The sequence below is a fragment of the Stegostoma tigrinum genome, chromosome 45 (genome assembly GCF_030684315.1).
Source record: "Stegostoma tigrinum isolate sSteTig4 chromosome 45, sSteTig4.hap1, whole genome shotgun sequence".
NCBI lineage: Eukaryota > Metazoa > Chordata > Chondrichthyes > Orectolobiformes > Stegostomatidae > Stegostoma > Stegostoma tigrinum.
The window spans coordinates 4,143,029-4,161,105 of record NC_081398.1 but is presented as its reverse complement, the minus strand read 5'-3'; the positions used below and the strand labels follow the sequence as shown (position 1 = coordinate 4,161,105).

The window sequence follows — 18,077 nt, the reverse complement described above, 5'->3', positions numbered from 1 at the left end:
GTTTTGGGATGCAGTGGGTGGAGGGGAAGAGCTGGGCTGGTTGTGTGGTGCAGTGGGGGGAGGGGACGAACTGGGCTGGTTTAGGGACGCAGTTGGGGAAGGGGAGAGTTTGAAACTGGTGAAGTCCACATTGATACCATTAGGCTGCAGGGTTCCCAAGCGGAATATGAGTTGCTGTTCCTGCAACCTTCGGGTGGCATCATTGTGGCACTGCAGGAGGCCCATGATGGACATGTCATCTAAGGAATGGGAGGGGGAGTGGAAATGGTTTGCGACTGGGAGGTGCAGTTGTTTGTTGCGAACTGAGCAGATGTGTTCTGCAAAGTGGTCTCCAAGCCTCCGCTTGGTTTCCCCAATGTAGAGGAAGCCACACCGGGTACAGTGGATGCAGTATACCACATTGGCAGATGTGCAGGTGAACCTCTGCTTAATGTGGAATGTCACCTTGGGGCCTGGGATTGGGGTGAGGGAGGAGGTGTGGGGGCAAGTGTAGCATTTCCTGCGGTTGCAGGGGAAGGTGCCGGGTGTGGTGGGGTTGGAGGGCAGTGTGGAGTGAACAAGGGAGTCACGGAGAGAGTGGTCTCTCCGGAAAGCAGACAGGGGAGGGGATGGAAAAATGTCTTGGGTGGTGGGGTCGGATTGTAGATGGCGGAAGTGTTGGAGGATAATGCGTTGTATCCGGAGGTTGGTAGGGTGGTGTGTGAGAACAAGGGGGATCCTCTTGGGGCGGTTGTGGCGGGGGCGGGGTGTGAGGGATGTGTTACGGGAAATACGGGAGACGCAGTCAAGGGCGTTCTCGATCACTGTGGCTGCTGGGCCTGCTGTGTTCATCCAGCCTCACATTTTATTATCTTGGATTCTCCAGCATCTGCAGTTCCTATTATCTCTGCTGCTACAACCTGCTCTTTTGAATCCGCAAAATCGAGGAAGAAAATGCTCTTTAGACGAAAAAAATGAAATGTTGCTTAAAATAAAGGACAAAATCGATTCGTATCCAGGACCAAAGATGGCATAAAAATCAGAAAATACTGGAGGGATTCCTTACAAGGACGTGTGGGAGAGGGAAATGGAACTAGCCTTTTTTTTTAGTTCAAATATGCTTTGTAGAAACGGGAACACAACAATTCCGACTGAAAGTGTATTGGGACGATATTGCAACTGGACAGTAATGTTTCTTCAGGATTCATGAGCGAAGTGGGATTATTAAGGACTGCATATGGATAAATGTGAGGTTAACCATTTGGGTCAGATGAAAAGAAAAGACTGCCTGCTGTGTTCATCCAGCTCTACACCTTGTTCCCTCAGAATCTCCTGCATCTGCAGTTCCTACTATCTCTCTCAAAAACAGAAGCTGCTGGATAAGCTCGGCAGATCTGGCAGCATCTGTGAAGAAAAAAATCAAGAGCTAACATTTCGGGTCCGGTGACACTTCCTCAGAACTTTGAAAAAGATTTGGAGAAGCACTTCAAATCTCATAGCATTCAAGGATATGGGACAAGTAGGGCAAATTGGGATAAATGCACTTTCATGTTAGTGCAGACTTGATGGGCCGAAAGGGCTCTTCTGTGCTGTGCAAATCTATGAAAGCCAATGTCTGAGGTGGTAACCAGAGCTGAATGCAATAGTCCAGTTGGTATATAACCATCCATTGCACGACACTTTAGGAATGATGGATAGAATAAGCATTTGTAGACATTAATTCATTCAGTGTATTTCGTATCTGTTTACAGTTTGCAATTTGGAAACACTCCGTGATCTGTATGAGTTCGGCCAAACCCCTGGCTTGCCTGTCCCTAGCCCTGTGAAACTCGTTAGATTGAATCAGATAGACATCTTCATGCTATTACAATAACACTTTTACAAAAGGGAAGAGATATGGTAGAGAAATAAACTCTTTCGCATTGATGAAGGGAGAGATTAACCATGTAGATGATTTATTTTAACAAGCAGTTTGGAAGTTTTAGTGCTTGATGGCAGGGAACAGACGCGAAAGTCTAGAAAAGGAAAACTAATTAGACTTCTCAGGGAACAAAATGGAATTGTTTAATCATACTTTTGAATAAGTCATTTTCCTGCCAAGTTATTTTCTGGGAAAACAATTATTCGCCCAGTGAGATGGTTCAGATTACAGAATAGGCTTGTATTTCCTGGAATGTAGAAGGTTAAAGGTGCGGGGTGGGGTGGGGTGGGGCGGGTGGTTTTCGGAGGAGAAAAAAAGGTTAAATAACTGCAGATGCTGGAAATCCAAAACAAAACCAGAAATTGCTGGAAAAGCTCAGCAGGTCTGGCAGCATCTGTGGAGAGAAATCAGAGTTAACGTTTCGGGTCCAGTGTCCCTTCCTCAGAACAGGTGGTAGCTTGGAAAATGTTGTTGGTTTTTATGCGGAGGGTAGGGTGGGGGAGGGGTTAAGGAGTCAATTATGGGTGGAGGTGGAGCCCGAAGAGAGAGAAAAACGGTTGGACAAAGGAGTAGATAATGATTAGCTGGGAGGGTGAATAGCTGCTAATGGCTAACAATGGGTAGTGTGTAATCGCAGACTGTGATAACAAGGCCTGGTGTGTAGGGGTTTGGGGTAAGGACATGGGAGAGCTCAAGCCCTAAAGTTGTTGAACTCCAAATTGAATCCGGAAGGCTGTAGAGTTCCCAAGTGGAAAATTGCGTACGGTCCCTTCCAGTCTGCGCTGAGCTTTGCTGTTGGCCAGGGAACAGGGCAGCGTGTTAAAGTGGCAGGCAATTGGAAGCTTAGGGTCTCTCTTGAGGACAGAACGTAGATGTTCTGCGAAGCAGCCACCCGGTTTGCATTTTGTTTCCCCAGTGTAGAGCAGACCACATTGTAAGCAGCGAATGCAGTAGACGCTGTAGTTGTTTTGGAAGTAACAGAGCAGATTGGTACATAGAAACATTTCCGCGCATGGGGTCTGGGGTAGGGGGTTAGGTTCAGAGGACGTGGCCTTAAAATGGGAATTGAATTGTTCAGATAAGTTTGTAAAAGTTGTTTTGATGCTGGGGATGGCTGGAATGTGGACATCTTCGCAAGCAGCAGTAGATTCTGGTGTAATTATTCGTTCTTAAGCCTGAGATCTATTGGCTTTCTCTGGCCAATAGTGTCAGAGGGAGTGGATGTTTGAATGAGTAGGTGGAGAGAAAATGCACATCAGATATTTATCCAAGTGAATGGCCTCCTGTCCTGATAGGATCTGTTGGATAAAATCCATGCACCACCGCTCATTCATTACAACAGAGTAATCAATCAGCTATTGTAACAATTCGTCATTATATTTTGAGATATCTCTTGCTAATGTGCATGCTCCTTACTGACAGAGTGGATGTGAAGATTTCTCCACAGTAGCAGAGACTAGGACCCGAGGGTACAGCCTCAGTGAAGGGACAACTGTTTAGAACGGAGATGAGGAATTTCTTCAGCCAGAGGGTGGGGTATCTGTGGAACCTACTGCTGCAAAGGGCTGTGGGGGCCAAATCATAGAGTGTATCTACGGCAGAGATAGATAGGTTCTTGATGAGTAAGGGAGGTCAAGGGTTGGGGCATGGGGCTGAGAATTATATTGGCTATGATCGAATGGCAGAGCAGGCTTGATGGGCTGAATGGCCTGATTCTGCTGTTGTACCTTAAGGGTTTTATGGTCTAACAAGCCAGCTCTAATAAAGGAACTAAAAACTGAAAGAACTGCAGACACTGTAAATCAGGAACAAAAACAAAGTTGCTGGAAAAGTTCTCGACCCGAAATGTCAGCCTTCCTGCTCCTCTGATGCTGCTTGCCCTGCTGCGTTCACCCAGCTCCACACCTTGCTATCTCAGTTTCTCCAGCGTCAGCAGTTCTTGCTATCTCTCACCTGCAGAACGGAGGTGTGGGATTGTCAAACAGGTTTGACCGTGACGCGTGGATGTATATGGAATAGTGTAGGTTAGATGGGCTTGAGATCGGAATGACAGGTCGGCACAACATCGAGGGCCGAAGGGCTTGCACTGTGCTGTAATGTTCTATGTTCTATGTGTATGTGTCCATGTGGGGTGGTGAACAAGGTGAAATGGAGGTGAAAAGAGGAATCTCATTACATACTTCAAAGGCTTGACAGAGTCTCTCCTCATGGGGGGAGTGTAGGACCAGAGGGAACAGTCTCAGAATAAGGGGGTGCCAATCTTAAGGACTGAAATGAGAAGGAATCTGGACTGTGAAGTTTGGAGTTCAGTGACACAGAGATCTGTGGAGCCACAGTCTATGCGTGTGTTGAAGTCTGGGATGCATAGATTATTGATCAGTCCGGGAAGTAACGGATAGATGTAACGGCCATTTCAGATGGCAATCCTGTTAGACTGCAGTTCCAGGCAGCGATGATTAATAATGGCCCTGGAGATTCGGTCTATCAATACGTGCGCTTTTCTAGGATGTGGGCATCGCCCATGAAGCCAATATTTCTTGCCCCTCTTTAATTGTAACGGCCATTTCAGATGGCAATCCTGTTAGACTGCAGTTCCAGGCAGCGATGATTAATAATGGCCCTGGAGATTCGGTCTATCAATACGTGCGCAGGAAAGTCGAGATGGACAATGACTCTGGTGTACGCCAAGAACATACACGGAGAGGATAGGTCGAGCAGCCCGAGCTGGCGTCTTGAGATAACACACAAGCTGGAGGGACACAGCAGGCCTCTGAAAAAAATGTCCCGACCCCAAAACTTGCCTGCTCCTGTGATGCTGCCTGGCCTAGGGCGCTCTTCCAGCTCCACACTGTCTGTTACCTCAAGCAGGAGAGTGCGCTCCAAGCCTGAGTCAGTGAGTAGGTAGGAGGGTCGCATTCATTTCCTTGAGTTACCCGGGGGAGGGAGGGTGGAATCGGCTGCTCCCCGGCACTCTGCGTGCACCGTGTTCGACAAAGGAGCATCATACTTAACACGCCCTGCATTTGCAGGAACGGCCTAGTGTTTTGAATCACGCCCTTTATCACCTGTCTTTAGCTGCATTCCACCTGAGGCAACATAAAATCTCCCAGCCTGTTTAATTCGCGCTTCCGGAAACTCGGTAATTTGCAAATTGAGCGGAGTCCGGGTAAGCCCAGGAGCTCGGAGCCCATCGCAGCCTCCCTTCACACCCCCAAGTATCAGCTTGCTACCTTTATTTTCAGTTTATTTTTACTGTTCGGTCAAATCTGAGAGGAGCGAGCAGCAGCTTCACTGAAGCCGACGGATTTGCCCAGGAGAAGGAAGGCAGGGACAGAAGGTGAGCTCTAAGCGTCGGCCAACGCTCTGCTCGGCAACAGCAACAGAAATTGCTGGAAAACAACAGCTCAGCAGCTCTGGCAGCATCTGCGAAGAGAAAGTCAGGAGTTTGGGTCCAGTGACCCTTCCTCAGAACTGATGGGAGCTGGGAAAACGTTTTTCTTTGCTGGTGATGTAGAGAGAGTGGAGCAGGGATATGAACTCCTTTGAGGAATTAAATTCGGATATTGCAGCTACGTTGGCCTGACTTGTGGGATGCCCAGGCTTTGTTGAAACCTACTTCTTGCATTTTACAGCGAAACCAGGGGACCGTCCAGCCACGTTGTGATCAGCCCCGCTCGCCCACCCTGACCCATTCCCCCTGCAAAATTCCCAGTTTGTTTTCAGCTCGCACCGTTGGGATTTGTTCCCACCCTTGCAGGCACCCTAAGGGAATGTTCTGGGCGTGAGCATGGCAGTGAGGAAAATGGAACTAAAAGGGTTGGGCCAATGCCCGAGGGATTCCTGTGTTGACTGAGGTTAGGCCCGGCACTGTGGGCTAGGCAAAGTGACCAGTTTCTGAGGGCAGCCAAATTTGAGGAAGTTTTGCTTTTCTAGGATGTGGGCATCGCCCATGAAGCCAATATTTCTTGCCCCTCCTTAATTGTAACGGCCATTTCAGATGGCAATCCTGTTAGACTGCAGTTCCAGGCAGCGATGATTAATAATGGCCCTGGAGATTCGGTCTATCAATACGTGCACAGGAAAGTCGAGATGGACAATGACTCTGGTAACCGAGTGAGTGTGGGTCTGGAGTCACGTGTGGACGAGGCTGGTTATGGAAGGCTGACTTCCTACACAAAAGGGCATCGGTGAACCAGATGGGGTTTTTTTTATGACAGCCTCTGAGACTAGCTCGATATTCCAGGCTGAATTTATTTCAACTTACATTCCACAGCATTAGCCTGGATCCTCTTGGTTACCAGCCCAGTGACAACATCACGACGTTCACTAAACCACCTCCTCCCTCATTTGCTAATCCTCCTTATCTCAGTCTTAAATTGGCACCCTTTATTTCTGAGACATGGCCTCCGGTCCCAAGCTCTCCCACGAATGGAAATGGGTGGCTCAGTGGTTAGCGCTGCTGCCTCATGGCGCCAGGGACCCAGTTCAATCCCACCCTCGGGTGACTGTCTGTGTGGAGTTGGCACATTCTGTGTGCAGTGGGTTTCCTCCGGGTGCTCTGGTTTCCTCCCGCAGTCCAAAGATATGCAGGTGGATTAGCCATGCTAAATTGCCCATAGTGTTCAGGAAAGTGTAGATTAGGTGGGTTATTGGGGGATGGGTCTGGGTGGGATGCTCTGAGGGTCAGTGTGGACTTGTCAAGCCAAAGGGCCAGTTTCCACACTGTAGGGATTCTGTGGAAAAATCCCTTCAGCTTTTCTTTGCCAAACCCCTTTTTATTCCAATACGTTTCAATGAGATCACCATTGATTGGGGAAGATGGAAAAGATGGGGTAAGAGAGGGGAAGGTGGAGAGAGTGGAAGAAGAGGGGTGAAGGGGAAGAAGGTGGGGGAAGAGATGGGTGAAAAAAGCAGAGGAGGACTGGGAGAAGATTGCGGGGAGACAGGGAAGATGAGGCGTGATGAATGATGGTGGAAGTCTGAGGAACAGAGGGAAGATGAAGAAGGTGGCGATCTCAGGGGAAGATGAATAAAATGGGAAAGATGAGAAAAACTGACAGGGAGCAGGGAGACAGTTTCTGAATACTGCAGCTCCTGAGCAGAACGATAGTGCGACATAGAGCAGAGACCAGCACCATCCTCTGGGGTCAGTGAAGCCCTCTTAGCTGTGATGGGGCATCTACTGTCTCTCTCTTACCTTCATACATCTACCTTAACCACTGCTTCTCAGTGAACTTAATAAACCACCTTAAAATTGTTTGTGAGTTTGGGTAATTGGTGACTCCTGAACCTAAAAACTCGACAATACACTAGTGTCGGTTCACTCAGTTGGCTGGACAGCTGGTTTGTGATACAGAGACATGTCAACAGTGTCGATTCAGTACCCGCACCAGCTGAGGTTACCATGAAGGACTGTCCTTCTCAATGTCTCTCCCCACCTGAAGCATGGTGAACCCCAGGGTAAGCCACCCCCCAGTTGTCTCTGTATTCAGGAAGCAGCCTCAGTAAGACCCCGGTGAATCTACCATTTTATTAACTTTCTGTCTCCTCTCTAATCCTATAGCTTTCATAAGGCTCAGTTCATTCCAAATGCAACACTATTATAATGTTGGACACATATTTATATGTAAAATTTCCTATTCCTTGGCTTATCCAATTTGGCCCGAATCCCCAAATTCCAGAAACATTGGTTTCCCAACCTGATGCAGCTCCTGATTTTACACTCCCCGTCTTCAACCATTGTCTCCTTTGTCTGCGGAAATCCTTTATCTTTTCCATGTTCCACCTTCCCAACTCTGAGCCAGACTTTGGCTGGACCACGATCGAAAGAGTTTCTGGAATAGCCTGCCCACGTTCGTTTTGTAATATTTCTATTTCTGTCGCATCAGTCGATGGAACAATATAAATTACGATCTCAGGGAGGAGGAAGCCAAGCGGCATTTTTGCTAGACTACTAATCCAGAGACCCAGGTAACGTTCTGGGGTCCTGGGTTCGAATCCCGTCATGGCAGATGGTGGAATTTGAATTCAATAAAATATCTGGAATTAAGATTCTAATGATGACCGTGAATCCAAGGTTGGAAAAACCCATCTGGTTCACCAATATCCTTTAGGGAAGGAAACTGCCATCCTTACTTGATCTGGCCTACATGCGACTCCAGACCCTCAGCAATGTGGTTGACTCTTAACTGCCCTCTGGACAATTAGGGATGGGCAATAAATGCTGGGCCTGGTCAGAGGCACCATCATCCTGTGAATGAATAAAAATACAAAAATGATCTCAGAACCAGTTAAACAGGTCTGTGTGTGTGTGTGTCTGTGTGTGTGTGTGGATTGATTTGGATTGAGGTGGAGGGAAATTCTTTTGCACATATCAGGTTCTTGAGGGGCTCATCTGGCTAGTCTAGGTCCAGAGGGCACAGTCTCGGGATAAAGGAGCAATTTAAGGCTGAGATAATGGTAATTTCTTCTATGAGTGTTGGAATTCAATGATCCAGAGAGCCACAGTCTTTATTATATTGAAACAGTGAGATTATTGATCAGTCGGGGAAGCAAGGGTTACAAGGAATGTGTGGAAAAGTGAACTTGAGGAATGTCAGGTCAGCTACGATCAAACAGAAGCCTCTGTCGTTGAGCAGGCAGGAGGGTTGGATTCAGTGATATAAATTGCCTGGGAGGGGTGCAATCAGGTGTTCCTCAGTACTTTCTGCACATCTGCTTTGAGACAAATGGCTTGAACAGTGTGGTGAGAGATAATAGGAACTGCAGATGCTGGAGTGTGGTCTTTGTTCCTATTGGAGCCGGGGAATCTCTCCAACAGAGGCAAAGACAGAAGGTGAGTTCAGCAAGAACAATTCTATATTCGCTCATGGTTTATGAGCTCGGGGGAGTGAAGCAGAGAACTGGATTCGTTCCATACAAACAAATCATGCTATTGGTAGCTAAATGCAACTCTTCATGTGCTGTGGAATGCCACTGTTATTGAAATCAAATGATTGAATAATGCAGAGAAAACTGGAAGCTGTTCAGCTCGGCCCTGGTTCTCCCCGATCAGTGCCACTCCCTCTGCTTTTGACCCATTCCCCTGTCAATCTTCTGAGCTTTTATCTGAACTGGTGTTCTACATTTTGGATCTGTTCCCACACCCACCCAGTCAGGCACAAGGGGGAGGTAAAACAACATTTGCTGTCCCCAAGCTGAGGCTGTTTCTGACAATCGCCTTCAATCAGAACGTCATCTGGGACTGATCCTCCTGCATACAGCTCCCCTGTCAACTCTGACCCATTCGACTCCTTTTAGCCCCATTTCCCCCAACTTCATCCCTTCCCTCCCTCTTCTCCACTACCCCCTCTGCCATCACCCTCTCCCCACTCTCCCCTCTCCCGACCTCCCATTGCTCCCCATCCCTTCCTCCCACTGCTCCTGTCCCCTTCCTCTAACCCCTCCCTTTTCTGTCCCATTCCCTTACGTTCCTACCTCCCTCCCTCTCTCCTGCCTTCCCTTTCCTGCATCCACACCCCTCTCAGTTTCTCTCCCCTCTCTTCCTTTTCCCCTTCTCTTCCCCCCTTCCCACATTCCTCTCCTCTTCCTGCCCCTTACCCCCTCTTCTCCCGAACCCCTCTTCTGCCAGTTTCCCTCATTCGATCCACCACTTTTTTCCCCTCTTCCCCCTTTCCCCCCTCTTCTCCCCTGCCCCTCTCCCCTCACTCCCTCTACCCCACTCTACCATTTCCCTCTCTCCTTCTTCATCTGCCCCTCTTGCCCCCAACTCCCCCTCACCCCTCTCCCTACCATTTCCATGATCCGCAGTCCCTCCTCCCCTCTAGCCAATCCCCCTCCCCACCAAATCCTCCTTCCCTCTTTCTCTCCACTGCCTTGCCCTCTCAATCTTTACCTCCCCCTTCACCCTCCTCCATTGTGATGAAGGATGCTAATGCAGAACACCAGGACCCTGGGCCAGGAGAATTTTAACACGCAGTTTCTCTTTGTGCATTCTAAGGAGGCCGTGATGTCCGGCAAGTGCAGAACCCAAGCCTTGCAACTATCTCTGCTCTTCATCGTTATAACCAGTTTCAGCTTCATGGTGCGCACAGTTTCCTATTATTCAGCTAGAAGGTAGGTTCAACCTCTTGATCTCTTGCAACTGAACAACACAATATTGATCTCGGAGGGGGTCAAATGCAGGCTCACAAGCTTGATACACGGACTTAAGCTATGTGGGGAGATCATACAAATGAAGTGTTTTCTCCAGAATTCAGTAGATTAAGGAGTGACCCGATTGAAGATATTAACAGGAAAAGACAGGATAGGTAAAGTACGGCAAATTTGGATGAGCATATGGACGTACATGGAATAGTGTAGGTTAGATGGGCTTGAGATCGGTATGACAGGTCGGCACAACATCGAGGGCCGAAGGGCCTGCACTGTGCTGTAATGTTCTATGTTCTATATTATATTATGAAAGATAGTTATAAAAATGTTATAAAGAAAGCTATGTTATAACCTGCATCATGTCAAAGGGCATTAATTTCTAGGCTGCATAACTGCAGGTTGTCCCTGACTTATGAACGTTTGATTTGCAAACATTCATCGGCAGGAACAAGGCCCCGTTTTAGTGTCAATTTTAGAGCTGCAAACATTTCCTCATACTTAGGATCATCTATTTTGTAGTGCCCTGGATTGTGTTCCAATTTGCAACTTATCTATACAGTGAAGAACGCAACCCGTCCACCAGTAACCCATTAACATACGAGGCTGTTAACTCTTTGCGTTTAAGGTTTGTCTCATTATGTTCCACAGCAAAGGCTGTTCAATTCTGGTTAAAGTCAACTTTAGTAGTTTCTAAAGGAGAGAGGAGCCAGTGGGAATCTGCAAACACAGTGGCCTGTCAGCAAGATTAGAGCTAGCAGGACACCGGGAGTTGCGAAACAGAAGGCAGCTCACCACCATCTTCTCAAGGGGCAACTAGGGATAAACTAGGCAATAAATGCCCAAGCCCAGTCAATGACGCTCACATCCTATGAACAAATGACATGACTTCTGCACAGCCCTTGGGGATGTTGAAGGTGCTATGTAAGATGATGGTAAGAAAAGGTTAATGTTAAGGAATGTGTTAAGTTTTAGCCAAACTGATAATGTCACGCAATGCTGTGGGTGGCCATGAAGAGAAGAAAGTTTGAGCTCCCAATGGGGTCTGACACATCCCCATGTATTTTCCTAACCAGCTTGCTCAGAGATGTTATAACCCACCTCTGGAGTATGTAGGATTTGAACCCAGGTTTCCTCACTCAGAGTTAGGGACACTGCCACTGCACTACAGTGCTCTGGTTTTCTCCCACAATCCAAAGATGTGCAGGTTAGGTGGACTACTCAGGGAATATTGTAAGATTGCAGGGATAGGATGCAGGGGTGGGTGTGGTTTAGGTGGGATACTCTTCGGACGGTCAGTATGGACATGATGGGCCAAATAGCCTGCTTCCACACTGTAGGAAGTCTCTGATTCTATGAACAGCCCTCCCCCAGCTCTGTATAATGTTGGTCATTATGACCAACTCTGTCCTGTAACTTAGACTTATTGCAATGTCCCAGTAAATTATATCTTGTTGTTTGGAAGAGTTCGTCGCTGACCACTGTTGGAGCTCGAGTTCGAATGGGTCAAGTCCTGGTTCAAGTCCCACCTGCTCCAGAGGGTATGTGCTAACCCATTGTTAACAAGAGGATCAGCCACAGCAACCTTAGCCTAAAAAATGGATGCCTGGCAGTGTTGCTCCTACAGACATTTGGCAGGGGTTGCTATAGGAGTACAGCTTTTTGTTCTGTGCACCGCATTCCTTTCTCTCTTTGGCTTTTTAGTCACAGTTTGGAAACCCCGCTAGAACCTCCCTGCGTTCCTAAGAAGAACCTGGTCTTCCTGAAGACCCACAAAACGGCCAGCAGTACCATCCTGAACATCCTGTATCGGTATGGAGAAGCCCACAACCTCACATTTGCTCTACCCTTTTACGACCACTTGGGCTACCCTCAAAGGTTCAAGGCAGGATTCGTCAAAAACTTCAATAAGGTTCGCCCCGGCCAGTTCAACATCCTGTGCAACCACATGAGGTTCTACCACCCAGAGGTAATGAGTCATTTACTTTTTGCCTCTTATTATCATAGCTCTGCTGTGCCCAGTGTGAGTTGGTTCGTCCCATCCTCCCCACTTGGAAAAAAGAGGAAGGCCTTAGAGGGCAAGCAGCGCAGCACAACCCCGAAGCCAGTTTCATCACCTGGCTCATAATTTCTCAAACGTTAACTACAGCGTGGTGTTTGAGCTCGTTAATGCATCCATTCAGATCAAGGAAGAGAGAAACAGGAGTGTTGCAAGAGAGCCTGGGGTACAGGTTCATAGTTCCTTGAAAGTGGAGTCACAGGTAGACAGGGCAGTGAGGAAGGTGTTCGGGACGCTCGCCTTTATTGGTCAGTGCATTGAGTATAGGAGTTGGGAGGGTCATGTTGCAGCTGTACAGGACATTGGTTAGGGCCACTTTTGGAATACTGCATTCAATCCTGGTCTCTCTGCTGCCAGAAGCATGTTGTGAAACTTGAAAGGGTTCAGAAAAGATTTACAAGGATGTTGCCAGGGTTGGAGGGTTTGAGCTACAGGGAGAGGCTGAATAGGCTGGGGTTATTTTCCCTGGAGCGTGAGACAGAGGGGTGACGTTATAGAGGTTTATAAAACCATGAGGGGCATGGATAGGGTGAATAGTCAAGGTCTTTTCCCCAGGGTGGGGGAGAGTCCAAACTAGAAGGGAATAGGTTTAAGGTGAGAGGGGCAAGATTTAAAAGGCACTGAAGGGGCAACTTCTTCACACAGAGGGTGGTGCGTGTATGGAATGAGCTGCCAGAGGAAGTGGTGGAGGCTGGTACAGTTACAGTATTTAAAAGGCACCTGGGTGGGTTTATGAATAGGAAGGGTTTAGAGGGACACGGGCCAAATGCTGGCAGATGGGACTGGATTAATTTAGGATATCTGGGTCAGCATGGAAGGGTTTAACCAAAGGGTCTGATTCCGTGCTGTCAGACTCTATGTATCTATGTACGAGCCAGAAAAGTAGCTATTAGGGATTCTCTCAAAACTGAGAAAAATGGTAACAAAGGATATCTGGTCAGTATGGATGTGTTGGACCGAAAGATTTGTTTCGTGCTGTAGATCTTTATGAATCTGTGACCATAACCCCCTGCTGGTGCAGTAAGGTGGTTACAGTTTTAGTAACTGGGGAGCAGAGGAGTGTGAAGTGGAATGGGGTTTGGGGAGGGCAGTGCGGGACAGTGGGGAGGAGCTGCAAAATCCAGAACAAGGAAGGCAGAATCTGGCCTCTCAAGGGAAGCACCCTCTCAGGCTGAGTACAGCAGAAATCTAGCACACTTTGTTCCACTTGAGACTGACATCAATTTAAATATTTCCAAACTGCATTTGCTAGGCTTTGGCTGGGTAGAGGGAATCAAGGGGAACCAAAGCAAAGTGGTAGGTGGAGTTCTGCTGCCGAAACTAATGGCGTGACCTGAATCTTGGGGCTGAATGGCCTCCTCACGTTCCTGTGCAGTTCTGATTGCTACTAGCCCTTGCAGTCTTTTGAGGTAGTGAAGTATCTGGACTGCCTAAGAGGGCGGTGGATGCGATTACAGTGAGCCCTTCAAACTCGTAAAGAATCATAAAATCCCTACGGTATGGAAGCAGGGTCAAGTCTGCACTGATTCTCTGAAGACTAGCTCATCCAGACACACACCCTACCCAATCCCTGTAACCCTGCATTTCCCATTGTTAACCTGCCCTAACCCGCACATCCCTGGGCACTACGGGACAATTTAGCACGGCCAATCCACCCTAACCTGCACATCCCTGGGCACTACGGGACAATTTAGCACGGCCAATCCACCCTAACCTGCACATCCCTGGGCACTACGGGACAATTTAGCACGGCCAATCCACCCTAACCCCCACATCCCTGGGCACTACGGAACAATTTAGCATGGCCAATCCACCCTAACCTGCACATCCCTGGGCACTACGGGACAATTTAGCACGGCCAATCCACCCTAACCTGCACATCCCTGGGCACTACGGGACAATTTAGCACGGCCAATCCACCCTAACCCCCACATCCCTGGGCACTATGGGACAATTTAGCACGGCCAATCCACCCTAACCCCCACATCCCTGGGCACTACGGAACAATTTAGCACGGCCAATCCACCTTAACCTGCACATCCCTGGGCACTACGGGACAATTTAGCACGGCCAATCCACCCTAACCTGCACATCCCTGGGCACTACGGGACAATTTAGCACGGCCAATCCACCCTAACCCCCACATCCCTGGGCACTACGGGACAATTTAGCACGGCCAACCCACCCTATCCCGCACATCCCTGGGCACTACGGGACAATTTAGCACGGCCAACCTACCCTAACCCGCACATCCCTGGGCACTACGGGACAATTTAGCACGGCCAACCCACCCTAACCCGCACATCCCTGGGCACTACGGGACAATTTAGCACGGCCAACCCACCCTAACCCGCACATCCCTGGGCACTACCGGACAATTTAGCACGGCCAACCCACCCTAACCCGCACATCCCTGGGCACTACGGGACAATTTAGCACGGCCAATCCACCCTAACCCGCACATCCCTGGGCACTACGGGACAATTTAGCACGGCCAATCCACCCTAACCCGCACATTCCTGGGCACTACGGGACAATTTAGCACAGCCAATCCACCCTAACCCGCACATCCCTGGGCACTACGGGAAAATTTAGCACGGCCAATCCACCCTAACCTGCACATCCCTGGGCACTATGGGACAATTTAGCACGGCCAATCCACCCTAACCCGCACATCCCTGGGCACTATGGGACAATTTAGCACGGCCAACCCACCCTAACCCGCACATCCCTGGGCACTATGGGACAATTTAGCACGGCCAATCCACCCTAACCTGCACATCCCTGGGCACTACGGGACAATTTAGCACGGTCAACCCACCCTAACCCGCACATCCCTGGGCACTATGGGACAATTTAGCACGGCCAATCCACCCTAACCTGCACATCCCTGGGCACTACGGGACAATTTAGCACGGTCAACCCACCCTAACCCGCACATCCCTGGGCACTACGGTACAATTTAGCACGACCAGTCCACCCTAACCTGCACATCTTTGGACTGTGGGAAGAAACCAGAGCACCCAGAGGGGACCCACTCAGACACAGGGAGAATGTGCAACCTCCACACAGATAGTTGCCCGAGGGTGGAATCATATTTAGTTCCCTGCCGCTGAGAGGCAGCAATGCTAACCAGTAAGAGTGAAAAAATGTGGAAGGTTGTGAAGAAAAGATGGGAGAAAGACTCCCACCTGAGCTGCTCTTGTCAAAAGCTGGCACAGACATAATGGGTCAAATTGGCTCTTTCTGTTCTCCAACTCCTACATGGTTCTAGATAGCCAGCCAGTCAATGCATTCAGCTGCTGAAACATGTATTCACAGTGGTCCTAGGATTACGACTAAATTTAATAGTTGGGTTTAGGATTAATTTTAGAGTCGGGATTAGGATTAAGGTTATGGTCAGGATTAGGATGAAGGTTAGAGTCAGCATCAGGATGAAGGTTAAAGGCAGGATTAGGATTAAGGTTAGAGTCAGGATTAGGATTAAGGTTAGAGCCAGGATTAGGTTTAAAAGTCAGGATTAGGATTAAGGTTAGAGTCAGGATTAGGAGAGTCAGGGTTAGGATTAAGGTTTAAGAGTCAGGATTAGGATTAAGGTTAGAGTCAGGATTAGGATTAAGGTTAGAGTCAGGATTAGGATTAAGATTAGAGTCAGGATTAGAATTAAGGTTAGATTTAGGATTAGGATTAAGGTTAGATTTAGGATTAGGATTAAGGTTTGAGTGAAGATTAGGATTAAGGCTAAGAGTTAGAATTATGAATAAAATTTGAGTGAAGATTAGGATAATGTTAGTGTTCGGGTTAGATTTATGGTTAGAGTCAGGATTAGGATTAAGGTTAAGAGTTGGAATTTGGATTAAGGTTTCAATTAGAATTAGGATTAAGGTTACAGCTACAGTAGGGTTTGAGAAAAGGTTAGGGTTAAGGTGAGGCTCAGGTTTAGAACCTTCCTCCAGCTCAAAAAATTGATCGCCTCACTGAGTTTTCCTGTCACTGAGCACTTCCGTACCAGTGTTGGTCCTGTTCATTTCTTACTGTTACCTACAACTTCCTTCTCAGCTCAGTTCGGGTCAGTTTGGCCATTCTGACACTCTCTCCCACATTATTCCCACCCTCCGCAGGTGAGAAAAGTGGTGCCGAGCGATTCGTTTTACTTCTCCATCGTCAGGGATCCGAACCGACTGGCCGAGTCCTCCTTCGCCTATTACCGCTTCTACTCACCGGCCTTCAGAAAGGCCAAGAGCCTGGATGAGTTTGCAGCTTCCGTCGAGAGTCACTACAAGGGCCTGGAGCTGAACAACCACTATGCCCACAACCTCATGTGGTTCGACTTCGGCCACGACAACAACATGGAGGATGTGCCCGGTTACGTTGACGCCATCATCGCCGAGCTGGACCGGATCTTCGGCCTGGTGCTGGTCGCCGAGTACTTTGACGAGTCGCTGATCCTCCTCAAGGAGGCGCTGTGCTGGAACTTGGAGGACATGGTCTACTTCAAGCTCAACGCCCGCTCCAGCAACTCGGTTGCACCAATGGACGCCAGCACGGCAGAGAGGCTCCGGGCCTGGAACCACCTGGACTGGACACTCTACAACCACTACAATGCCACATTCTGGCAGCGGGTCTCCGTCTACGGCGCCCAGAGAATGGAGAGGGATGTGGCCCAGTTGAGGGCCCTGAGCCACCGCCTGGCCTCCGTCTGCCTCCAGATCAGTAACTCTACCGGCTATGGGGCATCCAAGACCATGGCCCACGCTGCTGGTACTGCAGAACTCCTGGGCTACGTGTTGAAGGCCAACCTCAGCGGTGATGACTTGGAGCTCTGTCACCGTATGGTACTTCCCGAGAAGCAACACCTCGCCCTCTTGCAGAGGTGGCAGTACCCAAAGACTCCACCCGTAAGGAAACAGTTTAAATGAAGAACGACTGGACCTGAGCAGGCTGGGCCAAATGGCCTGGATCAGTGCCACAGATGTTCAAGTTAATGTTCGGTGAATGATTGGAGAGGGGTGGCAGGGTCTCTGAGGTGATGGCATGTAAAAGGGGAGCATGGACGTTGTGGGACAGCAGGCATTCGGTGACAAAGGTGGCACCAGGTGAAGGCAGTTCCACCAAAATGGACAATAGGTGCAGGAAATGTCATTATCTGTCCACAGCTTTGGGAATGTTCAGTTGGAAGGGACGTCATAAAAATGAAGTTCTTCCACTGTAGTGACATGGACTTTCTTTTGTGTAACACAGCCCTTTGCCTTCTACTATTACTCTCGAAAATTAATTAATTGTAAATAAATTCAGTTCACTGTATTAACCTGGGTCAGTGCAGTTTCAGTGCATGACCATCTCGCAGAAACTGCACGGTTTTTCGATTTTTTTTTGCACTATCACAGTCATATGTTTATTCAAGGATGGGACAAACAGATTTTTAATCAGTAATGGGAATCAAGGGTTGTTGCGAAAAGGTTGGAAAGTGGAGTTGAGGATGTTCATATCAGCCATGATCTCATTGAATGGCAGAGTAGACTCGGAGTGGGACAAATGTTACTGACTTAGAGGAAAGAAAGGAATGCACTATAGCCAGATTGTGGATATCGCTAAAACATGTGAAAAGGCAGGTTGCGAGAGAGATGCAGTCTACAGAGAGATGTTCATCAGGTACGTAAGTTGGCAAATGGAATATAATGTGGCAAGATGTAGATTTGTTCTTTTTGCACAGGAGAACAGAATATTATTTAAATGGAGAGAAACTGCAGAAAGCTCCAAGACAAAGAGACTTTGAGGGACTTGTGCATGAAACACAGAAAGCTAGCACACACAGCCAGCAGATAATACAGTCATAGAGTCATAGATCTGTATAGCACGAAAACAGCCCCTTCGTCCAATTCATCCATGCCGACCATCTATCCTCAATAAATCCCTCTAAACCCTTCCTATCCATGTACCCCATCCAGATGCCTTTTACTGTACCAGCCT

General features: G+C 48.4%; 1 protein-coding gene across 3 annotated transcripts; it reads left to right on the top strand.

The window, feature by feature from the left end:
- Positions 1-4,200: 4,200 nt before the first annotated feature.
- Positions 4,201-17,411, top strand: LOC125448735 (galactose-3-O-sulfotransferase 2). 3 transcript variants are annotated; one of them, XM_048524224.2, is made up of 4 exons: positions 4,201-4,801; positions 9,900-10,015; positions 11,753-12,017; positions 16,229-17,411. In XM_048524224.2, exons 2-4 carry the CDS (start codon positions 9,909-9,911, stop codon positions 17,024-17,026), a joined length of 1,170 nt encoding a protein of 389 aa, XP_048380181.2. In that variant the 5' UTR covers positions 4,201-4,801; positions 9,900-9,908; the 3' UTR covers positions 17,027-17,411. The 3 variants fall into 3 exon arrangements, with proteins under 3 accessions (XP_048380181.2, XP_048380178.2, XP_048380180.2); XM_048524221.2 differs by lacking the exon at positions 4,201-4,801 and adding an exon at positions 4,859-5,237; XM_048524223.2 differs by lacking the exon at positions 4,201-4,801 and adding an exon at positions 7,943-8,735.
- Positions 17,412-18,077: the final 666 nt, after the last annotated feature.